Genomic DNA, 21,953 nt, shown 5'->3' on the forward strand with positions numbered 1-21,953 from the left:
TTTATCTGGGACCAGAGACTTGGTGGTCTTTATGTGGGACCAGAGACTTGGTGGTGTTTATCTGGGACCAGAGACTTGGTGGTCTTTATCTGGGACCAGAGACTTGGTGGTGTTTATCTGGGACCAGAGACTTGGTGGTGTTTATCTGGGACCAGAGACTTGGTGGTGTTTATCTGGGACCAGAGACTTGGTGGTGTTTATCTGGGACCAGAGACTTGGTGGTCTTTATGTGGGACCAGAGACTTGGTGGTGTTTATCTGGGATCAGAGACTTGGTGGTCTTTATGTGGGACCAGAGACTTGGTGGTCTTTGTTTGGATCTTGAGACTTGGTGGTCTTTGTTTGAATCTTGAGACTTGGTGGTCTTTATCTGGGACCAGAGCCTTGGTGGTCTTTATCTGGGACCAGAGCCTTGGTGGTCTTTGTTTGGAACCTGAGACTCTGTGGTCTTTTGGGGAGGGCTTTCCTTAACACTTATTGACACTATTTGTGATTTGGGACTCGTTGGTCTTGACTCGAGACCTGTTCTTTATCTCGGACTACATGTAAGACTATGGTTTATTGTAACCTCATCACACACGCCTCTCTACATCAGCACATGTGGATTAATCCGCTGCTGAAAAAAGTCCCAAACAGAAGCCCCGTTTCCTTCTGTGGGATAAAATCTAGTGACCATAGAAACCTGTCGTCATGGTGACACCTGCTGGACACACGAGGTATCACATGGGACCTGAGAGTGGGAAGCCATCACATGGGACCTGAGAGGGGGGAGCCATCACATGGGACCTGAGAGGGGGGAGCCATCACATGGGACCTGAGAGGGGGGAGCCATCACATGGGACCTGAGAGGGGGGAGCCATCACATGGGACCTGAGAGGGGGGAGCCATCACATGGGACCTGAGAGTGGGGAGCCCTTCAAAGTAAAAGCTTGGTGCCGAGTCATGATAATCATATTATCTATGTAAAATAGGGTTTGGAAGGTTTATTCCTATAGATATAAATATATCTCTTTTTATTGAAGATTCTTTTTCAACATTTGAATTTCATTATATATTTGTTCAGCTTTTTTAAATATTTCTCTAAAAATTGCAACAAATCTTATCAAACAGTTTTCATTTATAATGAAGTTTGGAATAAAATGTAAATGTTATATTTCTGGTCGATCCTCACTCCTGTGTCTGGCTCAGTCTTCATCAGCAGAAGAGGAAGAGGATATGTACCGCCATGTAGAACTACTCTGTAATTAAATACAAAAAGTACAAATACAACAGCGTTCAGTAGGTATTAAATACAGACCAACCATTTGGGAGGGGAGTATCTGCGGGGCCCAGGAGAGGACTTGTGGTGTATTAAATCTGGAGATATACCAGGGCAGATACTCCCTGAGGTCAGAGGAAGGTTGGGTGGAAGAAGAGTGAAAAACAACATCTGGAATACGTTAAAGATGCCCTAGGAATCGACCTAGGTCACCTAGTGGGGCATACAGAGTTATTGCCTGTGTGGTGTATTGGGTCTGATACAGTTGTTTACTCTCTGAGGTCATACAGAGTGCAGGGAGGGATGTGGTACAACAGGAGGTTTTAGAACAAACCTCTGGACTATGTCAGAAGACCTCCAGGGATGAGTAAGACAAAGACTAACGTATAGCTCACCTTATTTGGGTCCACATCCTCATAGAACATTGCAGTTTGACACACACACACACACCCACATTTCTCCTATAAAGTGTATGCACAAAGACAGTTCGGGGGACTTCCACAATGGGCTCTGGGAACCTCGTATGGCCCGTGTTGGTGTCTGATACTATGCTGTTGTAATAAACCTTATTATATACGAGCTGGTGTCTCCGGAGACTTCTTCATCATCTTCACAAACATCACTACAAGATATACCTCAGACTCTTTAGTGAACCAGAATAAAAACAGGAGACCTGAGACGAGGCGTTCATGGCTAACTCGTTATTTTTATTTGCACGTCCGATTAGTGTTAACAAAGCTAACGCGAAGTCAGCATGTTCCGGTCACAGCCGGGGGGGGGGGGGGGGGGGGGGGGGCTCAAACACACTGAAGCTCCAGGGGGGGGGGCAACATCTTCACATCTGTACAAATATACAGCCACACACTTTATTATTCTCAGATTTTCAGAATAAAAGCTGCTTTCCTGGAAACTGAAGAACACTCAACCTATTGATGTGATAAAATGCCCAGAGCTGCAGAGACTAACGAGTCCTCTGAATCCTTTATGACTTTTCATATTTAAGACATCTGAGGAGAAACCAATGTGCTGCTTCAGACTAAATGACGTGATTGTTTCATTCAGAATGTATTCCTTATTTTACTCCTCTACGCACATCATGGTACTTGGTGACTGTGTTAGTTGCTGTTTGTATTAATATAGATCAGTGAGGACATTTCATTACATCAGCGAGCAACTGTTTCATATCATCGGTTTTTATCAAAAGGATCAGGTTCAGCGCATTATTTCTTTTATATTTCCAGTGGTTATTCCTTGATGAAGCACTGATGAAGATCTACAGTTATAGCCGAAGAGAAACCTCCGCAGAGGAAACAGAGAGACGGCGGAAGCTGCAAAACAACGGGAACATTTCCACGGGGAGAAAAGCTCGGGAACTCAGAGGATTCTGCAAAATATTGAATAAAAATCAGAGCTGTAATTGTGACGGTATCAGAGTGCAACCACACACGTACTCATCGCCCTAATGGCATGTTTTATTGTAAAATACAAACTGCTGCTGCAGCTCAAAATCAGTTCAAATAATTAAGTTCATCTAGCTTCTGATTATTATCTTTATCCCAACAATATTTTCCTGGTTAAATAAAAATGCACAGATTATTGTCCAGCGTTACCGTGCAACCTTAAAAACCGGAACTCGAGTCCATGGAGAGGAGGTGGAGGGCTTTTATTTTGGCGGGGGGTCATAGGGACTCTTTTTCCCCGCTCCTGGTCGATGACTGTTTAGTAAGATATTCAATGAACTATTGTATTTACTAAGGTCTATAGGAAGGCTTTGTGACTGCTCAGTTGATAAGGTAACCCAAGTTTGTTTACATTTGAAAACGTTCTTGACATTATCTGGATGCAGATTTATATTCCCTACAGGAAGAGAAATAACGCTTAGAGACAGGATTTTATTGACTTAGTTTTCTGCTAAAAAAAGGAAAATGAATCATTTGTTTAATTTTAATTGATGTCTATTTTTCACCTTTTTTAGTGTCATGAAGGAAAACCCATTTTGCTTTTTATTTATTAATCCGTTTTTGCTTTTTAATTTATTGTCCTTTTGTGGGTTTTTTTTCCTTCTCCATCAAATATTTTAATTCCCATTAACTCCCATTAATTCCTGTTTCCCCTGGGCTGTATTCAAACCCCTCCCACAGAAATAATGACCATGGTTTAGGGAGCGTCAGTATGCTCAGGTCACTCATCAGAAAAACCCCTCCCGTGACCCTGCAGCTGAGCTACAGATGCCTCATGTAGTGGATGACCTGAGTCTCAGCCTATCAGCAGCAGAGGTCACACACCTCAACACTCGTCCCTGGCCGCCCGGAGCCTTGTTCAGGGGCGCCACGGCAGAGCCCAGCAGGGGAACTGGGACCTCTTCAGGTAGCACAACCGGTCCATATCTGGGTCTGTTCGGGGACGTGAACCGGCAACCCTACCTAATGACTGAGCCGCTGCCCCACTGTAGAAGTAGAAGTACTCAGGTCTTGTTCTTGAGTAAAGTAGAAGTACTCTGATCCTGTACTTGAGTAAAGTAGAAGTACTCAGGTCTTGTACTTGAGTAAAAGTAGAAGTACTCAGATCTTGTTCTTGAGTAAAGTAGAAGTACTCAGGTCTTGTACTTGAGTAAAGTAGAAGTACTCAGATGTTGTTCTTGAGTAAAGTAGAAGTACTCAGATCTTGTACTTGAGTAAAGTAGAAGTACTCAGATCTTGTACTTGAGTAAAGTAGAAGTACTCAGATCTTGTACTTGAGTAAAGTAGAAGTACTCAGATCTTGTACTTGAGTAAAGTAGAAGTACTCAGATCTTGTACTTGAGTAAAGTAGAAGTACTCAGATCTTGTTCTTGAGTAAAGTAGAAGTACTCAGGTCTTGTACTTGAGTAAAGTAGAAGTACTCTGATCTTGTACTTGAGTAAAGTAGAAGTACTCAGATCTTGTACTTGAGTAAAGTAGAAGTACTCAGATCTTGTACTTGAGTAAAGTAGAAGTACTCAGATCTTGTACTTAAGTAAAGTAGAAGTACTCAGATCTTGTACTTGAGTAAAGTGGAAGTACCAGTTCCACCAGGTCCAGTTGCCAGATTTTTCTTTACTTGAGTACACATTTCTGTACTTCTACTTGAGTAATGAAGTTAAGTCAGGGTCGCAGGGATGTAAGTGTGACCTCTGACCTCTGCTGCCGATACACTGATACTGATTGGATTACTACTGCATGTCTACTGCAGCACTTGTACTCTGGATGCTGTGGAGAGGGTGTGGAGGCCGTGGCGGCGGCGGGGGGGGGGGGGGGGGGGGGGGGGTTGGGGGGTCCAGACGCTTCCTGCAGGAGATAGTCACGTCACAAACACGTATTTACATCATCCTGCTGCACCAGGCTGTACATCCACTTAACATGGGGGGGGTCATTCTGCTGAAGGGGGGGTCATGCTGCTTCCTCCCTGCGGCAGCAGCTTCCTGTCCACTAGATACATCATGTGTCTTGGCTCTGAGTGTCTTACTCTGACGGACGTGCGATGACAACAACAACAGCGGGGGGGGGGTTATATTTTTTAATCTTAAATGAGACTTGAAGCATTCCTTCCCCCCCGTCGACACACAGGGAGACGCGGCTCTCCTTTTTCTTCAAACAAACGCAGCGTTTCTGAGGGATGCAAATGTTGTGTGTGTGTGTGTTGGGGGAGGGCTGTTCACACCTGGTACATACTACTAACACCAACACATTAGCATTATCATCTCAGTCCCACTAGACTGGAAGAGGGGGCACTAGAGGCTGCAGGGGGGGGCGCTGACTCACACAGCTCACAGGAGGTGTATATGTTTGTAGAGACAAATTAAGAATCCCAGTTCAAGACTCTCCTGGAATCGCTGTGAGCACACTGGTTTCCTGTCCGGAGGCTTCTCTGATATCTGATGTTTCTGTGGAACCTCTGAATGTTTTCCCTCTTTCTGAACAGCTCTGTTGTTCCTTGAACGCATCATGAAACCCGATGTTTGACTGATATCTTGTTTTTTGTTTTTCTAAACGTTGTGGATAAAGCCGGTGACTCAGAGCTGAGGCGGCGTGCTGCAGACCAGGTGTGAACAGGGTCAGTGTGTGTGTGTGTGTGTGTGTGTGTGTGTGTTTGGGGGTGTGTGTATGTACACTGAGTCTCTGATCGCTCAGTACTCGCTCAGGTTGTGCCACTTGGAGATCTGCCGGCGGGGGTTCTGGCAGACCTCGGCCCAGTGTTTGGCTCCAGATGTTTCCGGGCTGCTGAGGCCCAACAGCAGCCGACCCAGAACCTCATTCTTGGTGGTCCGGTCGAAGTCCACCACCAGGAACTCCACGGAGACCTCGGGCAGCAGCTCGGGCGGGATGTCGTAGATGAATGACTCGTTGAAGACGGGGTTCAGCGTGCACTTCTTCACGTGTGTCTTCTTCTTGGCGATGCGTTTGCGTCCGTAGAAAACGTTCACCTTCACGTAGGGGTCTGACACACACACACACACACATACACACACACACACACACACACACACACAACACACACACACGGAATAATGAGTAATGTTTCGATATTCTGATCTTGTGATGTTCTGATGTTCTGATGTTCTGATGTTGTGATGTTGTGATGTTGTGATGTTCTGATGTTGTGATGTTCTGATGTTGTGATGTTGTGATGTTGTGATGTTGTGATGTTGTGATGTTCTGATGTTGTGATGTTCTGATGTTGTGATGTTCTGATGTTGTGATGTTGTGATGTTGTGATGTTCTGATGTTCTGATGTTGTGATGTTGTGATGTTGTGATGTTGTGATGTTCTGATGTTGTGATGTTCTGATGTTCTGATGTTCTGATGTTGTGATGTTGTGATGTTGTGATGTTCTGATGTTGTGATGTTCTGATGTTGTGATGTTCTGATGTTGTGATGTTCTGATGTTGTGATGTTGTGATGTTGCGATGTTCTGTTGTGATGTTGTGATGTTGTGATGTTGTGATGTTGCGATGTTCTGATGTTGTGATGTTGTGATGTTGTGATGTTGTGATGTTCTGATGTTGTGATGTTGTGATGTTCTGATGTTGTGATGTTCTGATGTTGTGATGTTGTGATGTTGTGATGTTGTGATGTTGCGATGTTGCGATGTTCTGATGTTGCGATGTTGCGATGTTCTGATGTTGTGATGTTGTGATGTTGTGATGTTGTGATGTTGTGATGTTGTGATGTTGCGATGTTCTGATGTTGTGATGTTCTGATGTTGTGATGTTGTGATGTTGTGATGTTGCGATGTTCTGATGTTGCGATGTTGTGATGTTGTGATGTTGTGATGTTGTGATGTTGCGATGTTGTGATGTTGCGATGTTCTGATGTTGTGATGTTGTGATGTTGTGATGTTGCGATGTTGTGATGTTGCGATGTTCTGATGTTGTGATGTTCTGATGTTCTGATGTTCTGATGTTGCGATGTTGTGATGTTGCGATGTTCTGATGTTGTGATGTTCTGATGTTCTGATGTTCTGATGTTGCGATGTTCTGATGTTCTGATGTTCTGATGTTGCGATGTTGCGATGTTGCGATGTTCTGATGTTGTGATGTTGTGATGTTGTGATGTTCTGATGTTCTGATGTTGCGATGTTCTGATGTTCTGATGTTGCGATGTTCTGATGTTCTGATGTTGTGATGTTCTGATGTTCTGATGTTCTGATGTTCTGATGTTCTGATGTTGCGATGTTCTGATGTTGTGATGTTGTGATGTTCTGATGTTGCGATGTTCTGATGTTCTGATGTTGCGATGTTCTGATGTTGCGATGTTCTGATGTTCTGATGTTCTGATGTTGTGATGTTGTGATGTTCTGATGTTCTGATGTTGTGATGTTGTGATGTTGTGATGTTGTGATGTTCTGATGTTCTGATGTTCTGATGTTGTGATGTTCTGATGTTCTGATGTTCTGATGTTGTGATGTTGTGATGTTGTGATGTTGTGATGTTCTCATGTTCTGATGTTGTGATGTTGTGATGTTGTGATGTTGTGATGTTGTGATGTTCTGATGTTCTGATGTTCTCATGTTGTGATGTTCTGATGTTGTGATGTTCTGATGTTCTGATGTTCTGATGTTCTGATGTTGCGATGTTGTGATGTTGCGATGTTGTGATGTTCTGATGTTCTGATGTTGTGATGTTCTGATGTTGCGATGTTCTGATGTTCTCATGTTGTGATGTTCTGATGTTGCGATGTTGCGATGTTGCGATGTTCTGATGTTGTGATGTTGTGATGTTCTGATGTTGTGATGTTGTGATGTTGTGATGTTCTGATGTTGCGATGTTCTGATGTTCTGATGTTCTGATGTTCTGATGTTGCGATGTTCTGATGTTCTGATGTTCTGATGTTGTGATGTTCTGATGTTGCGATGTTCTGATGTTCTGATGTTGTGATGTTGTGATGTTGTGATGTTGCAATGTTCTGATGTTCTGATGTTCTGATGTTCTGATGTTGCGATGTTGCGATGTTGCGATGTTCTGATGTTGCGATGTTGCGATGTTGCGATGTTCTGATGTTGCGATGTTGCGATGTTCTGATGTTGCGATGTTCTGATGTTCTGATGTTGTGATGTTCTGATGTTGTGATGTTCTGATGTTCTGATGTTGTGATGTTGTGATGTTCTGATGTTGTGATGTTGTGATGTTGTGATGTTGTGATGTTGTGATGTTGTGATGTTGCGATGTTGCGATGTTGCGATGTTCTGATGTTCTGATGTTCTGATGTTGCGATGTTGCGATGTTGCGATGTTGCGATGTTCTGATGTTGCGATGTTCTGATGTTCTGATGTTGCGATGTTCTGATGTTCTGATGTTCTGATGTTGTGATGTTCTGATGTTCTGATGTTCTGATGTTCTGATGTTGTGATGTTCTGATGTTGTGATGTTGTGATGTTGTGATGTTGTGATGTTGCGATGTTGCGATGTTGCGATGTTGCGATGTTCTGATGTTCTGATGTTCTGATGTTCTGATGTTGTGATGTTCTGATGTTCTGATGTTCTGATGTTCTGATGTTGTGATGTTGCGATGTTCTGATGTTGTGATGTTGTGATGTTGTGATGTTGTGATGTTGTGATGTTGCGATGTTGCGATGTTGCGATGTTCTGATGTTGTGATGTTGTGATGTTGTGATGTTGTGATGTTGTGATGTTGCGATGTTCTGATGTTGTGATGTTGTGATGTTGTGATGTTGTGATGTTGTGATGTTGCGATGTTCCGATGTTGTGATGTTGTGATGTTCTGATGTTGTGATGTTCTGATGTTGTGATGTTGTGATGTTGTGATGTTGTGATGTTGTGATGTTGCGATGTTGCGATGTTCTGATGTTCTGATGTTGTGATGTTGTGATGTTGTGATGTTCTGATGTTGTGATGTTGTGATGTTCTGATGTTGTGATGTTGTGATGTTGTGATGTTCTGATGTTGTGATGTTGCGATGTTGCGATGTTGCGATGTTCTGTTGTGATGTTGTGATGTTGTGATGTTGTGATGTTGCGATGTTCTGATGTTGTGATGTTGTGATGTTCTGATGTTCTGATGTTCTGATGTTCTGATGTTGCGATGTTCTGATGTTCTGATGTTCTGATGTTGCGATGTTCTGATGTTCTGATGTTGTGATGTTGTGATGTTCTGATGTTGCGATGTTCTGATGTTCTGATGTTGTGATGTTGTGATGTTCTGATGTTCTGATGTTGTGATGTTGTGATGTTGTGATGTTGCAATGTTCTGATGTTCTGATGTTCTGATGTTCTGATGTTCTGATGTTGCGATGTTGCGATGTTCTGATGTTGCGATGTTGCGATGTTGTGATGTTGCGATTTTGCGATGTTCTGATGTTGCGATGTTCTGATGTTGCGATGTTCTGATGTTGCGATGTTCTGATGTTGCGATGTTCTGATGTTGCGATGTTCTGATGTTGCGATGTTCTGATGTTGCGATGTTCTGATGTTGCGATTTTGCGATGTTCTGATGTTGCGATGTTCTGATGTTGCGATGTTGCGATTTTGCGATGTTCTGATGTTGCGATGTTCTGATGTTGCGATGTTCTGATGTTGCGATGTTCTGATGTTGCGATGTTCTGATGTTGTGATGTTCTGATGTTGCGATGTTCTGATGTTGCGATGTTCTGATGTTGCGATGTTCTGATGTTGCGATGTTCTGATGTTGCGATGTTCTGATGTTGTGATGTTGCGATTTTGCGATGTTCTGATGTTGCGATGTTCTGATGTTGCGATGTTCTGATGTTGCGATGTTCTGATGTTGCGATGTTCTGATGTTGTGATGTTCTGATGTTGCGATGTTCTGATGTTGCGATGTTCTGATGTTGCGATGTTGCGATGTTCTGATGTTGCGATTTTGCGATGTTCTGATGTTGCGATGTTCTGATGTTCTGATGTTCTGATGTTGCGATGTTCTGATGTTCTGATGTTGCGATGTTCTGATGTTCTGATGTTGTGATGTTGTGATGTTCTGATGTTCTGATGTTCTGATGTTCTGATGTTGTGATGTTGTGATGTTGTGATGTTCTGATGTTCTGATGTTCTGAGGTTCTGATGTTCTGATGTTCTGATGTTCTGAGGTTCTGATGTTCTGATGTTCTGATGTTCTGATGTTCTGATGTTCTGATGTGAGAAAGATGAGTTTTAGACTCACTTGCTGACAGGCCGGTGATGTCCATCTTGGGGAGGTGTCGAGCTTTCAGAACCACAACACTGAGGCGGTGAGACACCGGCTGGTAGGAGAGAGAGGCCAGCAGCTCCCCACGACTCTCACACTGAGAACACACACACACACGCACGCACACACACACACACACACACACACACACACACACACACACACACACACACACACACACACACACACACACACACACACACACACACACACACACACACACACACACATGAATTTCATTGGCGATGAAAAGTTCTTGTTTTTATTTACAGCTACTTCAGTGCCTGTGTGTTGTTCCGACCCACATGTTGACCCTGTGTTGTTCCGACTCACATATTGACCCTGTGTGTTGTTCCGACCCACATGTTGATCCTGTGTTGTTCCGACTCACATATTGACCCTGTGTGTTGTTCCGACTCACATATTGACCCTGTGTGTTGTTCCGACCCACATGTTGACCCTGTGTGTTGTTCCGACTCACATATTGACCCTGTGTGTTGTTCCGACCCACATGTTGACCCTGTGTGTTGTTCCGACCCACATGTTGACCCTGTGTGTTGTTCCGACCCACATGTTGACCCTGTGTGTTGTTCCGACCCACATGTTGACCCTGTGTGTTGTTCCGACCCACATGTTGACCCTGTGTGTTGTTCCGACCCACATGTTGACCCTGTGTGTTGTTCCGACCCACATGTTGACCCTGTGTTGTTCCGACCCACATGTTGACCCTGTGTGTTGCGCTTCTGCGGAGATTCTGACCCACCTGCATGTTCCTCTTGCTGATGTTCTGGCTCAGGTGGACCCGGCCGGTGCTCGGGTCGACGCCCTTCAGCGGCACCACAGCCTCCCCGATGACGTCGTCACGGGCGAAGCGGTCGAAGCTGAGTACCAGGAAGTGCAGCGTGAGCTCGGGCAGTGCGCTGTAGGTCACTCCGTAGAAGGTGAAGGTCTCGTCGAACAGCGGGTCCAGAGTCTTCCTCAGAACCCGGGTCTTTACACGGTGCTTCTTCTCTGGCAGGATGGTCATCTTCACGTAGGGGTCGGAGCTACCCGCCTGCTCGTCCACGGCCGGGAGGCCCCGGGCCCCCACCACTGTCACCACCAGCGCCTTCTTGGGGAAGTTGTAGTCGACGGTGAGGCTGAGGGCCCCCAGGCTGGGCTCAGGGGGTGCGGGGGTGAAGGGGGAGGCGGTGCTGGAGCTGGAACTGCTGTCCAGGCAGCAGTAGTCCGATCGGACCGGCAGGGCAGCGCCGGGCCCTGGGGGGACCAGGTGGCTCATCTGCAGCTGGCCAGGCACGTCCAAGATGTTGTTCTCTGCGTCCACCAGCACCAGCCCCCTCCCCGCCGGGGGGGGGGCAGTATCAGATCGGTCCACGCGCCGGATCCCGCGCACGATCCTCTTGCTGCCGCTGAGGGATTCGGGGTAGATGCTGATGCCCTTCAGCATGTGGATAAACTTGTAGGGGGGGTCCTCGGCGTCGCAGTAACGGTCGCCGTGCAGCTTGTAGTGCCCGGACAGGTACCGTCGCTGACAGAACCACCACAGCAGAACCAGGACCACCACCACCAGAACCAGAACCCCAGCGCCCAGGAAGCCCGCCAGCACCGGGGACATGGCTGAGAGACAGGGGGGGGCATCATCGGTTACAGCACACAGTGAACAGAACATCAGTTTAAACAGGTGCTCTGTGATTGGTTGAGGAGTCAGCTGACATGATGTCATTGATTAACAAGGTGACACATACATGACTGTGTGTGATGACATCATTTAGAGAAACAGTAACGTCATCGAGCCTCAAGAGACGAAGAGGAGGAGGAGGAAGAGGAGGAGGAGGAAGAGGAGGGGGTCATGTAGTGAAGAAGAGTTTGTGTTTGTGAAGGTCTTTGTCTGTGTACAGAGGAGCATTGTTGTCCTGATGTGTCCAACGAGACCAACACACAAACACAGACAAACACACCAGTATTGTTCTGTTCCCTGAGACTGCTGATGTTCAGGTGTATATCAGTATGTAGTGTCTCTACTTTAAAGAGTCCTCTCCTGCTGATGTTCAGGTGTATATCAGTATGTAGTGTCTCTACTTTAAAGAGTCCTCTCCTGCTGATGTTCAGGTGTATATCAGTATGTAGAGTCTCTACTTTAAAGAGTCCTCTCCTGCTGATGTTCAGGTGTATATCAGTATGTAGTGTCTCTACTTTAAAGAGTCCTCTCCTGCTGATGTTCAGGTGTATATCAGTATGTAGTGTCTCTACTTTAAAGAGTCCTCTCCTGCTGATGTTCAGGTGTATATCAGTATGTAGAGCCTCTACTTTAAAGAGTCCTCTCCTGCTGATGTTCAGGTGTATATCAGTATGTAGTGTCTCTACTTTAAAGAGTCCTCTCCTGCTGATGTTCAGGTGTATATCAGTATGTAGTGTCTCTACTTTAAAGAGTCCTCTCCTGCTGATGTTCAGGTGTATATCAGTATGTAGTGTCTCTACTTTAAAGAGTCCTCTCCTGCTGATGTTCAGGTGTATATCAGTATGTAGTGTCTCTACTTTAAAGAGTCCTCTCCTGCTGATGTTCAGGTGTATATCAGTATGTAGTGTCTCTACTTTAAAGAGTCCTCTCCTGCTGATGTTCAGGTGTATATCAGTATGTAGCGTCTCTACTTTAAAGAGTCCTCTCCTGCTGATGTTCAGGTGTATATCAGTATGTAGCGTCTCTACTTTAAAGAGTCCTCTGGAACTAGACAACCTTTCTTAGCGTCTCTTAAAACTGTTTATTCCAACATGTGTCTCGATGCGTTTCCTCCCTGTGTGTGGTCACATTAAACTCCTGCTTCCTGTTGTTCCTCTCTTTCACATTCAGCTGATGATGTCATGTTTTGGAACGAGCTGAAAGCAGCTGAGCTCGCTGCCTGGCAACACACACGCGCACGCACGCACGCACGCACGCACGCACGCACACACACACACACACACACACACAGTTACAGGAAGCGCAGGACTATCTTCGCTTCTGGTGTGTTCCTCTGTGCAGACCTTTGTTCAAAAGTCTGACAACATTTCGAGTAGATAAGGGGTGCTGTGACGTCAAGAAAATAAAAATGATACATAATAATAACAACAATAATAACAATAACAATAAATACTAAATAATAATAACAATAACAATAAATACTAAATAATAATAACAACAACAATAATAATAATAATAAATACAAATAACTGCTAGTTTTAGGTACAAGAATTCATCTATTTCATTTTGGTCTTCTTTAGCAGTGAAGATGTTTAAACTGTTTAATAAAATAACAATAAAGAAATAAATAACAATAAAGAAATAAATAACAATAAAGAAATAAATAACAATAAAGAAATAAATAACAATAAAGAAATAAATAACAATAAAGAAATAAAGAAATAAATAACAATAAAGAAACAAACAGATTTGTTATTGTCATCATAATATAAGGTGCATTGTGAGGGGCCCCCTGAGAGAGCCTCTCCTTCACTGGTGATAACAACAGGGTCTGCAGGTGCGTCGGCTTTATGTGTCAGCGGGAACAGACATGACGTCACCCCAAACCCACCCGGACGGGCACGCGCACGCACGCTGATGAGACGCCCTGTTCGACGCGTCTGTCGCGAGGATGTTGTTTTATTTAATGTCCAGATTCATCACAACATCGTGTTTGTGTTCTAACATAAAAGAGTAAAGAAGCTCCGTCTGTTCCAGCACCTTCCTCTGGTCCGTGAAGGACAACACGGGTTCCGCCATAACCCTTCATGAATCCCGTGAACTCAGAAACCACCGTATAAATATATCTATCTATATGTATCTATCTATCTATATCTATATCTATATATATCTATATATATCTATATATCTATCTATCTATATGTATTAGTATATATACTATATATATAGATATATATAGCTGTGACATTAGGAAGCAGAACCATCGCATCCACAGCTGGGATTACAGTGGAATCCATGAGAAACGGGCTGATGGCACTGCACCGCTGGGTGAGGGTGAGGAGGAGGAGGAGGAGGAGGACACAAGGCCAATTATGTATATTCAAGAAACAATGAAAATAAATAATGGTGAAGAAAAATATGCGCAAAAGAAAACAGACAACATTATTAAAGAGCCATGTATTTCACGACGGTATTGTGACGCTATCAGCAGAGAGGCCTCATGAGGATGACACATTATAAATACATACAGATGATCTATACGGTAGATATTTACAAGATAATGTCATATATTTAGAAAATAATGAAACATGGAAAACAATGAGTAAAACGTGGGCAACAAAAAGACAGACAGTATGACAGCAGCAGGATTTAGAGAGGCGCTGTTGGAAGCAGAAAGGCCTCTCACCGTAGGCGGGTCCCAGCTCGATCATGTCCGCCATTTCTTCACGGTTCTTCTGAGGCAGCGGGAGGAGGAGAGAGACACAGAAACACCAACTGACTGCCGGCCCTCAGTTCACATCCATACAGAGAAGCGTCCAGGAGAGAAGCACCGGGGAGCGAGCCTTCATCTGTCCCACCGAGCAGCGTCTGTTTCGGGCTGCAGAGATGCTGGGAGGCTGCGCGGAGGACCAGAGGAGGCGGGCCAATCAGAGGGCTCACTGTGCGAGGACCAGAGGAGGCGGGCCAATCAGAGGGCTCACTGTGCGAGGACCAGAGGAGGCGGGCCAATCAGAGGGCTCACTGTGCAAGGACCAGAGGAGGAGCACCAATCAGAGGGCTCACTCTGCGGAGGACCAGAGGAGGAGCACCAATCAGAGGGCCCACTCTGCGGAGGACCAGAGGAGGAGCACCAATCAGAGGGCCCACTCTGCGGAGGACCAGAGGAGGAGGACCAATCAGAGGGCTCACTCTGCGGAGGACCAGAGGAGGCCAAACAGAACAGGCGCAGTATTAAAATATGAACCTAAAGATGTGCCATAAAGAAATGAAATGGTCGATTAAAATGTGAAGCAATATAATATCTAATATCAATGAATATAATAATTCAAGAAAATGAAAAATAAAACATAAATACAAATAGAAAGCAATAGTCATACAAATAAATAAAGTACTTATAAATATTCAATAAAGGCAACAATGAAGAAAATACTCACTGATACTAAAACATTTAGTGTGGAAAAGTAAAAACACAAATATAAAATGTGGACAGTAATTAAAAATGTTCAATAAATAAAGTACTCACTTCCTTAATACTCAACCAATAAAATGACTGAAATAGTATCGATTATTCATTTCCATTCACTTTCCTCATTAAGGTCATGAATATGTTGACAGACACTCCTTTTTTGAGTTGAGTGTTTTGGGCTTTTATTTTCAAAACCTAGCATCGTCCTGAGCTTCCTGATAAAATGTATTTCCCTGTGGGGCTTTTATTTTGAAAAACAAGCCTTATCCTGAACTTGTTAACATTTTGTATTGTAAATGTGTGTTTTATATCCTGTGTGAACCTGTACTGTTTTTCCTTGTCTCTGTTGCTGCTTAAACACTTGAGTTTAGAAAAATGAAGCCGTGCACCTGTGCCCTGGACCCTTTCCCTTCAGCCCTGCTGAAGACCAACATCTCTGCCGTCTCTCCTTTCATCACCAACATTGTAAACCACTCCCTCCTGGTCGGCCATATCCCATCAGACCACTACTGAAAAACCCACCCTGGATCCAGAAGTCCTCTCCAACTACAGGCCCATCTCCAATCTTCCATTCCTGTCAAAGGTTCTGGAAAAACAACTGCAGCAGAACTTCAGGATCACCTCAAACACAATTATGTGTTAGAGAAGTTTCAGTCTGGTTTCCGCCCTGGCCATAGCACAGAAACAGCCTTGGTCAGGGTCACCAACGACCTCCTGATGGCAGCAGACACCGGTTCCCCATCTCTACTCACACTCCTGGACCTAACAGCTGCTTTTGATACAGTTGACCACAACATCCTCCTCCACTGCCTGCAATACACCATTGGACTCTCAGAAAATGGACACAACTGGTTCACTTCATATCTGACCGGCAGAACTGAGCACGTTGCCCTGGGTAAGGCAAAATCACACCCACAACGTCACCTGCGGTGTCCCTCGGGGCTCGATGCTGGGCCCCACCCTCTTCTCCATCTACCTGCTCCCCCTGGGCAATGTCATTAGCAGGCATGGGATATCATTCCACTGTTATGCTGATGACACACAGCTATACCTCAGGACAACCCCCACTTCTTCTGCTCTCCTGCCAACATCCAAACGACCACCTGCCTGGAGGAGAGAGAGGCGTGGATGAAGCTCAACTTCCTTCAGCTGAACAGTTCCAAAACAGAAGCCCTCCTAGTCAGCACACCACATCAGCTCTGCTCTTCCACCATCACCAGTATCACTCTGTCTGCCCAAAACATCTCCCTTTCCACATCTGTCACCAACCTGGGTGTTAAAATGGACCCTCAACTCACCTTTGACACCCACATCAAACACCTCTGTAAGACATCATTCTACCACCTCAGGAACATCGCCAAACTCTGTCCAAAGCTCACCCTGGCAGATGCAGAGAAGCTCGTCCACGGCTTTGTCTCCAGGCTGGACTACTGTAATGCACTCCTCATCGGGATCTCTGGCAAGAGCATCCAGAGACTACAGCACACCCAGAACAGCGCTGCCAGAATCCTGATGGGGGTGCGCGGTTCTCCTGGTGGGAACATGCACTCTGAGAGGAGTTAAAGGGTTCTCTTGGTGGGAACATGCACTCTGAGAGGAGTTAAAGGGTTCTCCTGGTGGGAACATGCACTCTGAGAGGAGTTAAAGGGTTCTCCTGGTGGGAACATGCACTCTGAGAGGAGTTAAAGGGTTCTCCTGGTGGGAACATGCACTCTGAGAGGAGTTAAAGGGTTCTCCTGGTGGGAACATGCACTCTGAGAGGAGTTAAAGGGTTCTCCTGGTGGGAACATGCTTCGTAGAACAAAACGTCTCTTCAGCTCGTGTTAACCACGGCCTTTATTTCAGGATAACAAAAACACACTCAAAGAACCGTTGACCTCTGTGGTGGAAATATCTCATACAGATTAAAGTGAAGGGACTGAATATTTAACAAGCTGCAGAAAAGGATCCGTATGATGACGGCAGGACTCTGAACGTCTGAAGGTTGTGTCTGGTTGACGTGTAGAACTTATCCATGTGTTTTGTGGGAAAAAAGGACTGTCCCACTCTCCTACTAAAGACACTTTCCACACATCAGTGGAGTCATTAAGGTCTGTTGCAGAAACCTTTTGAAGAACCCGAAATGTTTCCGCCTTGGCACACATCTCTGAATGGAGCTGAACATTTTGATCAGAACACTGTGGGAGGAGGGGTCAGATGGAGGAAGAAAACAGAGATTACCTGCAGGAGAAGAGAACCCATCACTGTTAATACTATGTGGAACATACCTGTGACCCAGAGGGGACCTAATATGATATATATAATACAATAAACACTCGGATTTCCCAACGGGGATTAATAAAGGTCCATCTTATCTTATATATTTCACTCTGAAGGCTGAAAATGTCTCGTCAGCTGACAGGAAGTAAACACATCATACTTCACACTTTATTCAGGACAGGAAGACCTTCTGATTATTGATTTATTGGATGGTCTTCTGGTAGAGATAAACAGTCCCGCTGAGGAAGCTCTTCTCTGGTAGCAGGTCCTTGATCCTCCCCCCGCTCAGGTAGGGGTCCTGCATTTATCTGGGGGACTGCTTGAGTGCTGGCCTCCACAGCCACTTGTCCTCCATCAGCTGCAGCTCTCTCTGCAGGTCCTCCCTGTAGCCCTCTGACGCAGCACCGCGGTGGTCGCCCCGCACCATGCACACCATCCCTCCTGCAGAAAACTCAGTCAGCACTGGGACCAGCTCCTGGTTCTGCTGCTACAGACCCCCTCTGTGATAGAGCTTACAGTGAGTTCTGGTTCTGGCTGACCTGGGACCAGCTCCTGGTTCTGCTGCTACAGACCCCCTCTGTGATAGAGCTTACAGTGAGTTCTGGTTCTGGCTGACCTGGGACCAGCTCCTGGTTCTGCTGCTATAGACCCTCCTCTGTGATAGAGCTTACAGTGAGTTCTGGTTCTGGCTGACCTGGGACCAGCTCCTGGTTCTGCTGCTATAGACCCTCCTCTGTGATAGAGCTTACAGTGAGTTCTGGTTCTGGCTGACCTGAGAGACTCTTGTTACCTGGTCTGGCGGTGTGGCAGAGATCCCTGACAACACTGACCGGTGCAAAACCAGCATCCAGCGCCCCGACCCCAATCACCACATCAAAGACACCTGAAACCAGGAGAGAAGGAGTCAGTGTCCACTCCAGAGACAACCCGGTCAGAGGTCATGAATGTGAGTGCAGTATACCGGTCTGTGCAGGCAGCGGCTCGGGTCCCAGTAAGGCCTGTCTGAGGTCCTGGTAGAGGCCAGTCTTTGCAGCCTGATCCAACATGCGTTTACTGCAGTCCACCCCCACAAAGTGCCTGAAGCCCAGTTCAGCCATCTGCCAACACAAGAGGAGGAAGAACTTACTGCTCCAGCCAAAAGAGATGCACTGTGAGAGCGAAGAGGCTTAGAGACCTGGACCTGAGACCCCATAGTGACCCCACCCGTCTCTCTGTCTCGTGTCTCTCAGCTCCGGTCTTTCAGCAACTCTGAGTTTTTCCTTGAGTGGAACCTTTTCAACTCACCAGTTTCGCCACCAAGCCCGACCCACAGGCCACCTCCAGGATCTGAACCTTCTCACGAACACCGGGGAAGTTAACATCCAGGAAGTCCACGGCCAGATGTGGAGCTCTGTAGGTCAGCATGTCTAAATCCTATTGGTGTGGTTAGCTGAGAGTCCACCGCTCTCCCCCGGGAGGATCTGCTGTGTGTTGATCAGGCTGACTGAAGCTCTCGCTCAGGTTTCTATCTGAAGAGCTTCAGGGGGGGATCTCACCTGATCATACGTCTCTGCCAAGCTGTCGTACAACTTTATGGTCTGCTGTAGATCGGAGTCTTTAAAGGGCTTGAGGAGGGTCTTCACTTTGTCCACAGTCCTGCTGCCGTCTGACATGATGAAGAGGTGGAGGGGGGGAATACCTGAAAGACCAAACAGACGTCTGAGACCTGGACACAGACGATGATAGAATGTGGTGAAAGGTGAACAGCCAATCAGAGGGCTCTCTCTCCCTCAGTCCTGACTCAGGGACTACATCTGGTTCATTGAGGTCCAAAGAGTCAGCTCAGTTAGAGTTCTGTTTCATTTGACATTTTATTATTCTAAATCTCTTTGTAGTTTACAGGGGTCCTCGGGGTCAGCGCCCCCTTCCCACCACAGGTAAAAGACAATGTGTAAATAAAGAGTTCATCAGAACACAGAACCACTTTCTTTATAGTTGTTTGTATAACACCCACAACACATACCAGCCTGACGTACAGCAGAAGTCACACAGATAAATGAACCGACCCTTGCTGTGATCAAAGCTGTTCCTGCTGCTCACGGGTCCATTTGACCCATGTCTAAAGTCAAAGATGAATCTTGATTGGGCCAGAATTTGACCCAGAGTCACCCACAACAATTCCCTGCTGGGTCAGCCCAGACCCCAACACCAAACTAGAAAATGCATTTCCTGCTGAATATGCGTGTGAATGCTGTAAGCTGCTAAAAAAGTGTCGCTGACCTTTGCTGAAAATGCAGAACAAGCACTCAGTGTCCTGAAATAGCTGGATCATGTAATAGCTGAATGGTTTCTGTAGCTGAACGAGGCTGAAGGAGTTCGATATTGAATGTCAGTCTATCAGTTGGTCTGTGGGTGTCTTCACCTGCTGCAGCAGAGGGCGGCTCATTCAGAATGCATCCGAGTCAACAAATGACCTGACTGTGAGCCTCAGCGAGCCCTGACCAACACATCGGTGTACTTCTTTTGTGTTAAGTGTGGAAAATGTGGACATGACAGCGGTTTGTCTAAAGTGTACTTATTTCTGGTCTGAAGAAAGATCCGGATAATTTAACATGGGGGTCTATTGGGCCAGAACGGTGGGTCAGTATTATACCATGAGGGTTCTTGAGCAGGCCTGGCTAGTTTTGCTACTGAAATCTTTTGAAATTATTGCATTAGAGTGTATATTTGGGGTCTGAGAGCAGTCTTAAAATATTCTTTCTGAAGAAGAAGAAGAAGAAGAAGAAGAAGAAGAAGAAGAAGAAGAAGAAGAAGAAGAAGAAGAAGACTTTTGACTTTTACAAAAACACTTTATTGCAGGTTTAGTAAACATTTACATCAAATACAACAAAAATCTATTTACCTCGAATAAATTAATTAAAAAGCTAAGCCTTAAAAACTTGTGTAAAGTGCAAATCCTCCTTCACCACAGAACATACAAGGTCTTCATAACACCACCGTTGTTTAAAAGCTTCCAAGTCCCCGATGTGTTTGTAAAAACGATGCTCTAGCCAGAGTCTGGCTCTGATGTTGCACAGCCAGATCGCTTTTGCTTCTTGTCCCTTCCTGTTTTCCACTCTGTTCTTCCTACTTAGGTGGATTGCTTCACCAGAGAGGTAGTTTAGGAGCTGCCACTTTTCCTTGCTTGTCTTTTTGTATGGAGCCCCCATGATAAACACGCTCTCTGTAAAAGCTATACTAAAAAGACTAAAAACCAATGTGAAGAGAGAAGAAACCCGTGAGTCTCTGGCACTCTGTGAAAACATGGAAGACAGTCTCTCTAAAACCACAAAATGGACAGTTGTTACTGACAGCAGGATTAATGATGGAGATAGCGCCGTGTAAAATTCTCCACTGGAGGTCGGCAGTACGTTTCTTTAAGGGGGGTTTGTACAGAATCCTCCACTGTGGGCCTGGTCCGTTTCCGGCACCCAGTCTAGTGCTCCACACAGTGGAGGCCCTGTCCTTCAGTCCATTTTTGTTAATGGTTTTTACAATGTTCATGTATGTAGTCTTTTTGTCCGCTTTGTGTATGGTCATTTTCTCTGGGTTTGCAACCTTGAGCAGGGGGCCCGTCAGCTCTCCGAGCCCTGGGCTCAGGTATATCTCCGGGAAAGGGTCTGTTGGGTCTGGTTTGGCTCTGCCCTGTCCGTAGCTCCTTAACAGTCTCTGTTCCTCAGCGCAGAGGCTCCGGCTCCAGAGTTGCAGGATCCTCTGGGCCACCCGGACAGAGTGTAGACCCAGCAGAGAGCCCAAGGCCCGGGCATCGCTCAGCTCCGGCCCCGCTGCTTCCACCACCTGCTGAAGGCTCAGGGTCCCAGATCTGCGCAGCACCACCGCCAGTCCTGGTGTCTCGCTGCAGCTAACGTCCAGCCTGGCTCCATGAATCAGAGGCTCTTTTAACAACCAGTGCAGAGAGTCAGTCTTTGGACACCTTCTATGGTTAAAAAGGGCCCAAGAGTTAAAAACACCTTGATAAAAGGGAGGTAACCCACTTAACTTTAGACTGGTTCAATCAGTTAAAAACAGAGCAGCATCCAGCCCCAGGTTACTCACGCGTCTTAGAATGCAGCTGCTCGCATCTCTCCACACCAAATCAGCCGGGCCGGTAAGATACCTTTGCAGAAACTGCACTCTAAAGGTGGCTGTTCGGCTGGCCAGGTGGACAAGGCTCTGTCCCCCCTCCTCTCTAGATAAAAACAGCACCCCCTGTGGCACCCAGTGTAGCCCATCCCAAAAGAAATCTACCAATCTCTTTTGTATTTGGGCCAGTAGGTCTGAGGGAGGGTCTACACAGGTAAGGCGGTGTCCTGTGTGACATTGAGGGTGTGCTGTTGACAGAGCATTCTTATCTCAGTCTTACCATGGTCCCACCACTGCCTAAGACTGCTAAACTCTCCCTTCCTCTGTCTAAAAACACTCCAGAAATAAGTGAGGGCCTCTTTAAAATGTCTATCAAATGTTAAAACCGAATTAAAATGCCAGTAAGCACTTCTCTGTAAAACATTTCTAATAAACACATTACATAGAAGCAAAGAGTGATCTGTAAAACCAGCAGGGAGTATACTGCACATTTTAGAAGTGTTAAAATGATGCTTAAA

At 45.7% G+C, this 21,953-nt stretch overlaps 2 protein-coding genes across 2 annotated transcripts; both read right to left on the reverse strand.

The window, feature by feature from the left end:
* Nucleotides 1-4,575: 4,575 nt before the first annotated feature.
* Nucleotides 4,576-14,518, reverse strand: syt11b (synaptotagmin XIb). The gene is made up of 4 exons (XM_063880822.1): nt 14,296-14,518; nt 10,695-11,548; nt 9,908-10,028; nt 4,576-5,712 (listed from the first exon to the last, which is right to left on the reverse strand). The coding sequence occupies exons 1-4, from the start codon at nt 14,327-14,329 to the stop codon at nt 5,402-5,404; spliced, it is 1,320 nt and encodes a 439-aa protein (XP_063736892.1). The 5' UTR covers nt 14,330-14,518; the 3' UTR covers nt 4,576-5,401.
* A 3,120-nt stretch (nt 14,519-17,638) lies between these two features.
* On the reverse strand, nt 17,639-18,986 carry LOC134862816 (methyltransferase-like protein 27). Its single transcript, XM_063880909.1, has 5 exons — nt 18,870-18,986; nt 18,619-18,747; nt 18,296-18,431; nt 18,125-18,217; nt 17,639-17,775 (listed from the first exon to the last, which is right to left on the reverse strand). The coding sequence occupies exons 1-5, from the start codon at nt 18,984-18,986 to the stop codon at nt 17,639-17,641; spliced, it is 612 nt and encodes a 203-aa protein (XP_063736979.1).
* Nucleotides 18,987-21,953: the final 2,967 nt, after the last annotated feature.

The sequence above is a fragment of the Eleginops maclovinus genome, chromosome 4, assembly GCF_036324505.1.
Source record: "Eleginops maclovinus isolate JMC-PN-2008 ecotype Puerto Natales chromosome 4, JC_Emac_rtc_rv5, whole genome shotgun sequence".
NCBI classification, from domain to species: domain Eukaryota; kingdom Metazoa; phylum Chordata; class Actinopteri; order Perciformes; family Eleginopidae; genus Eleginops; species Eleginops maclovinus.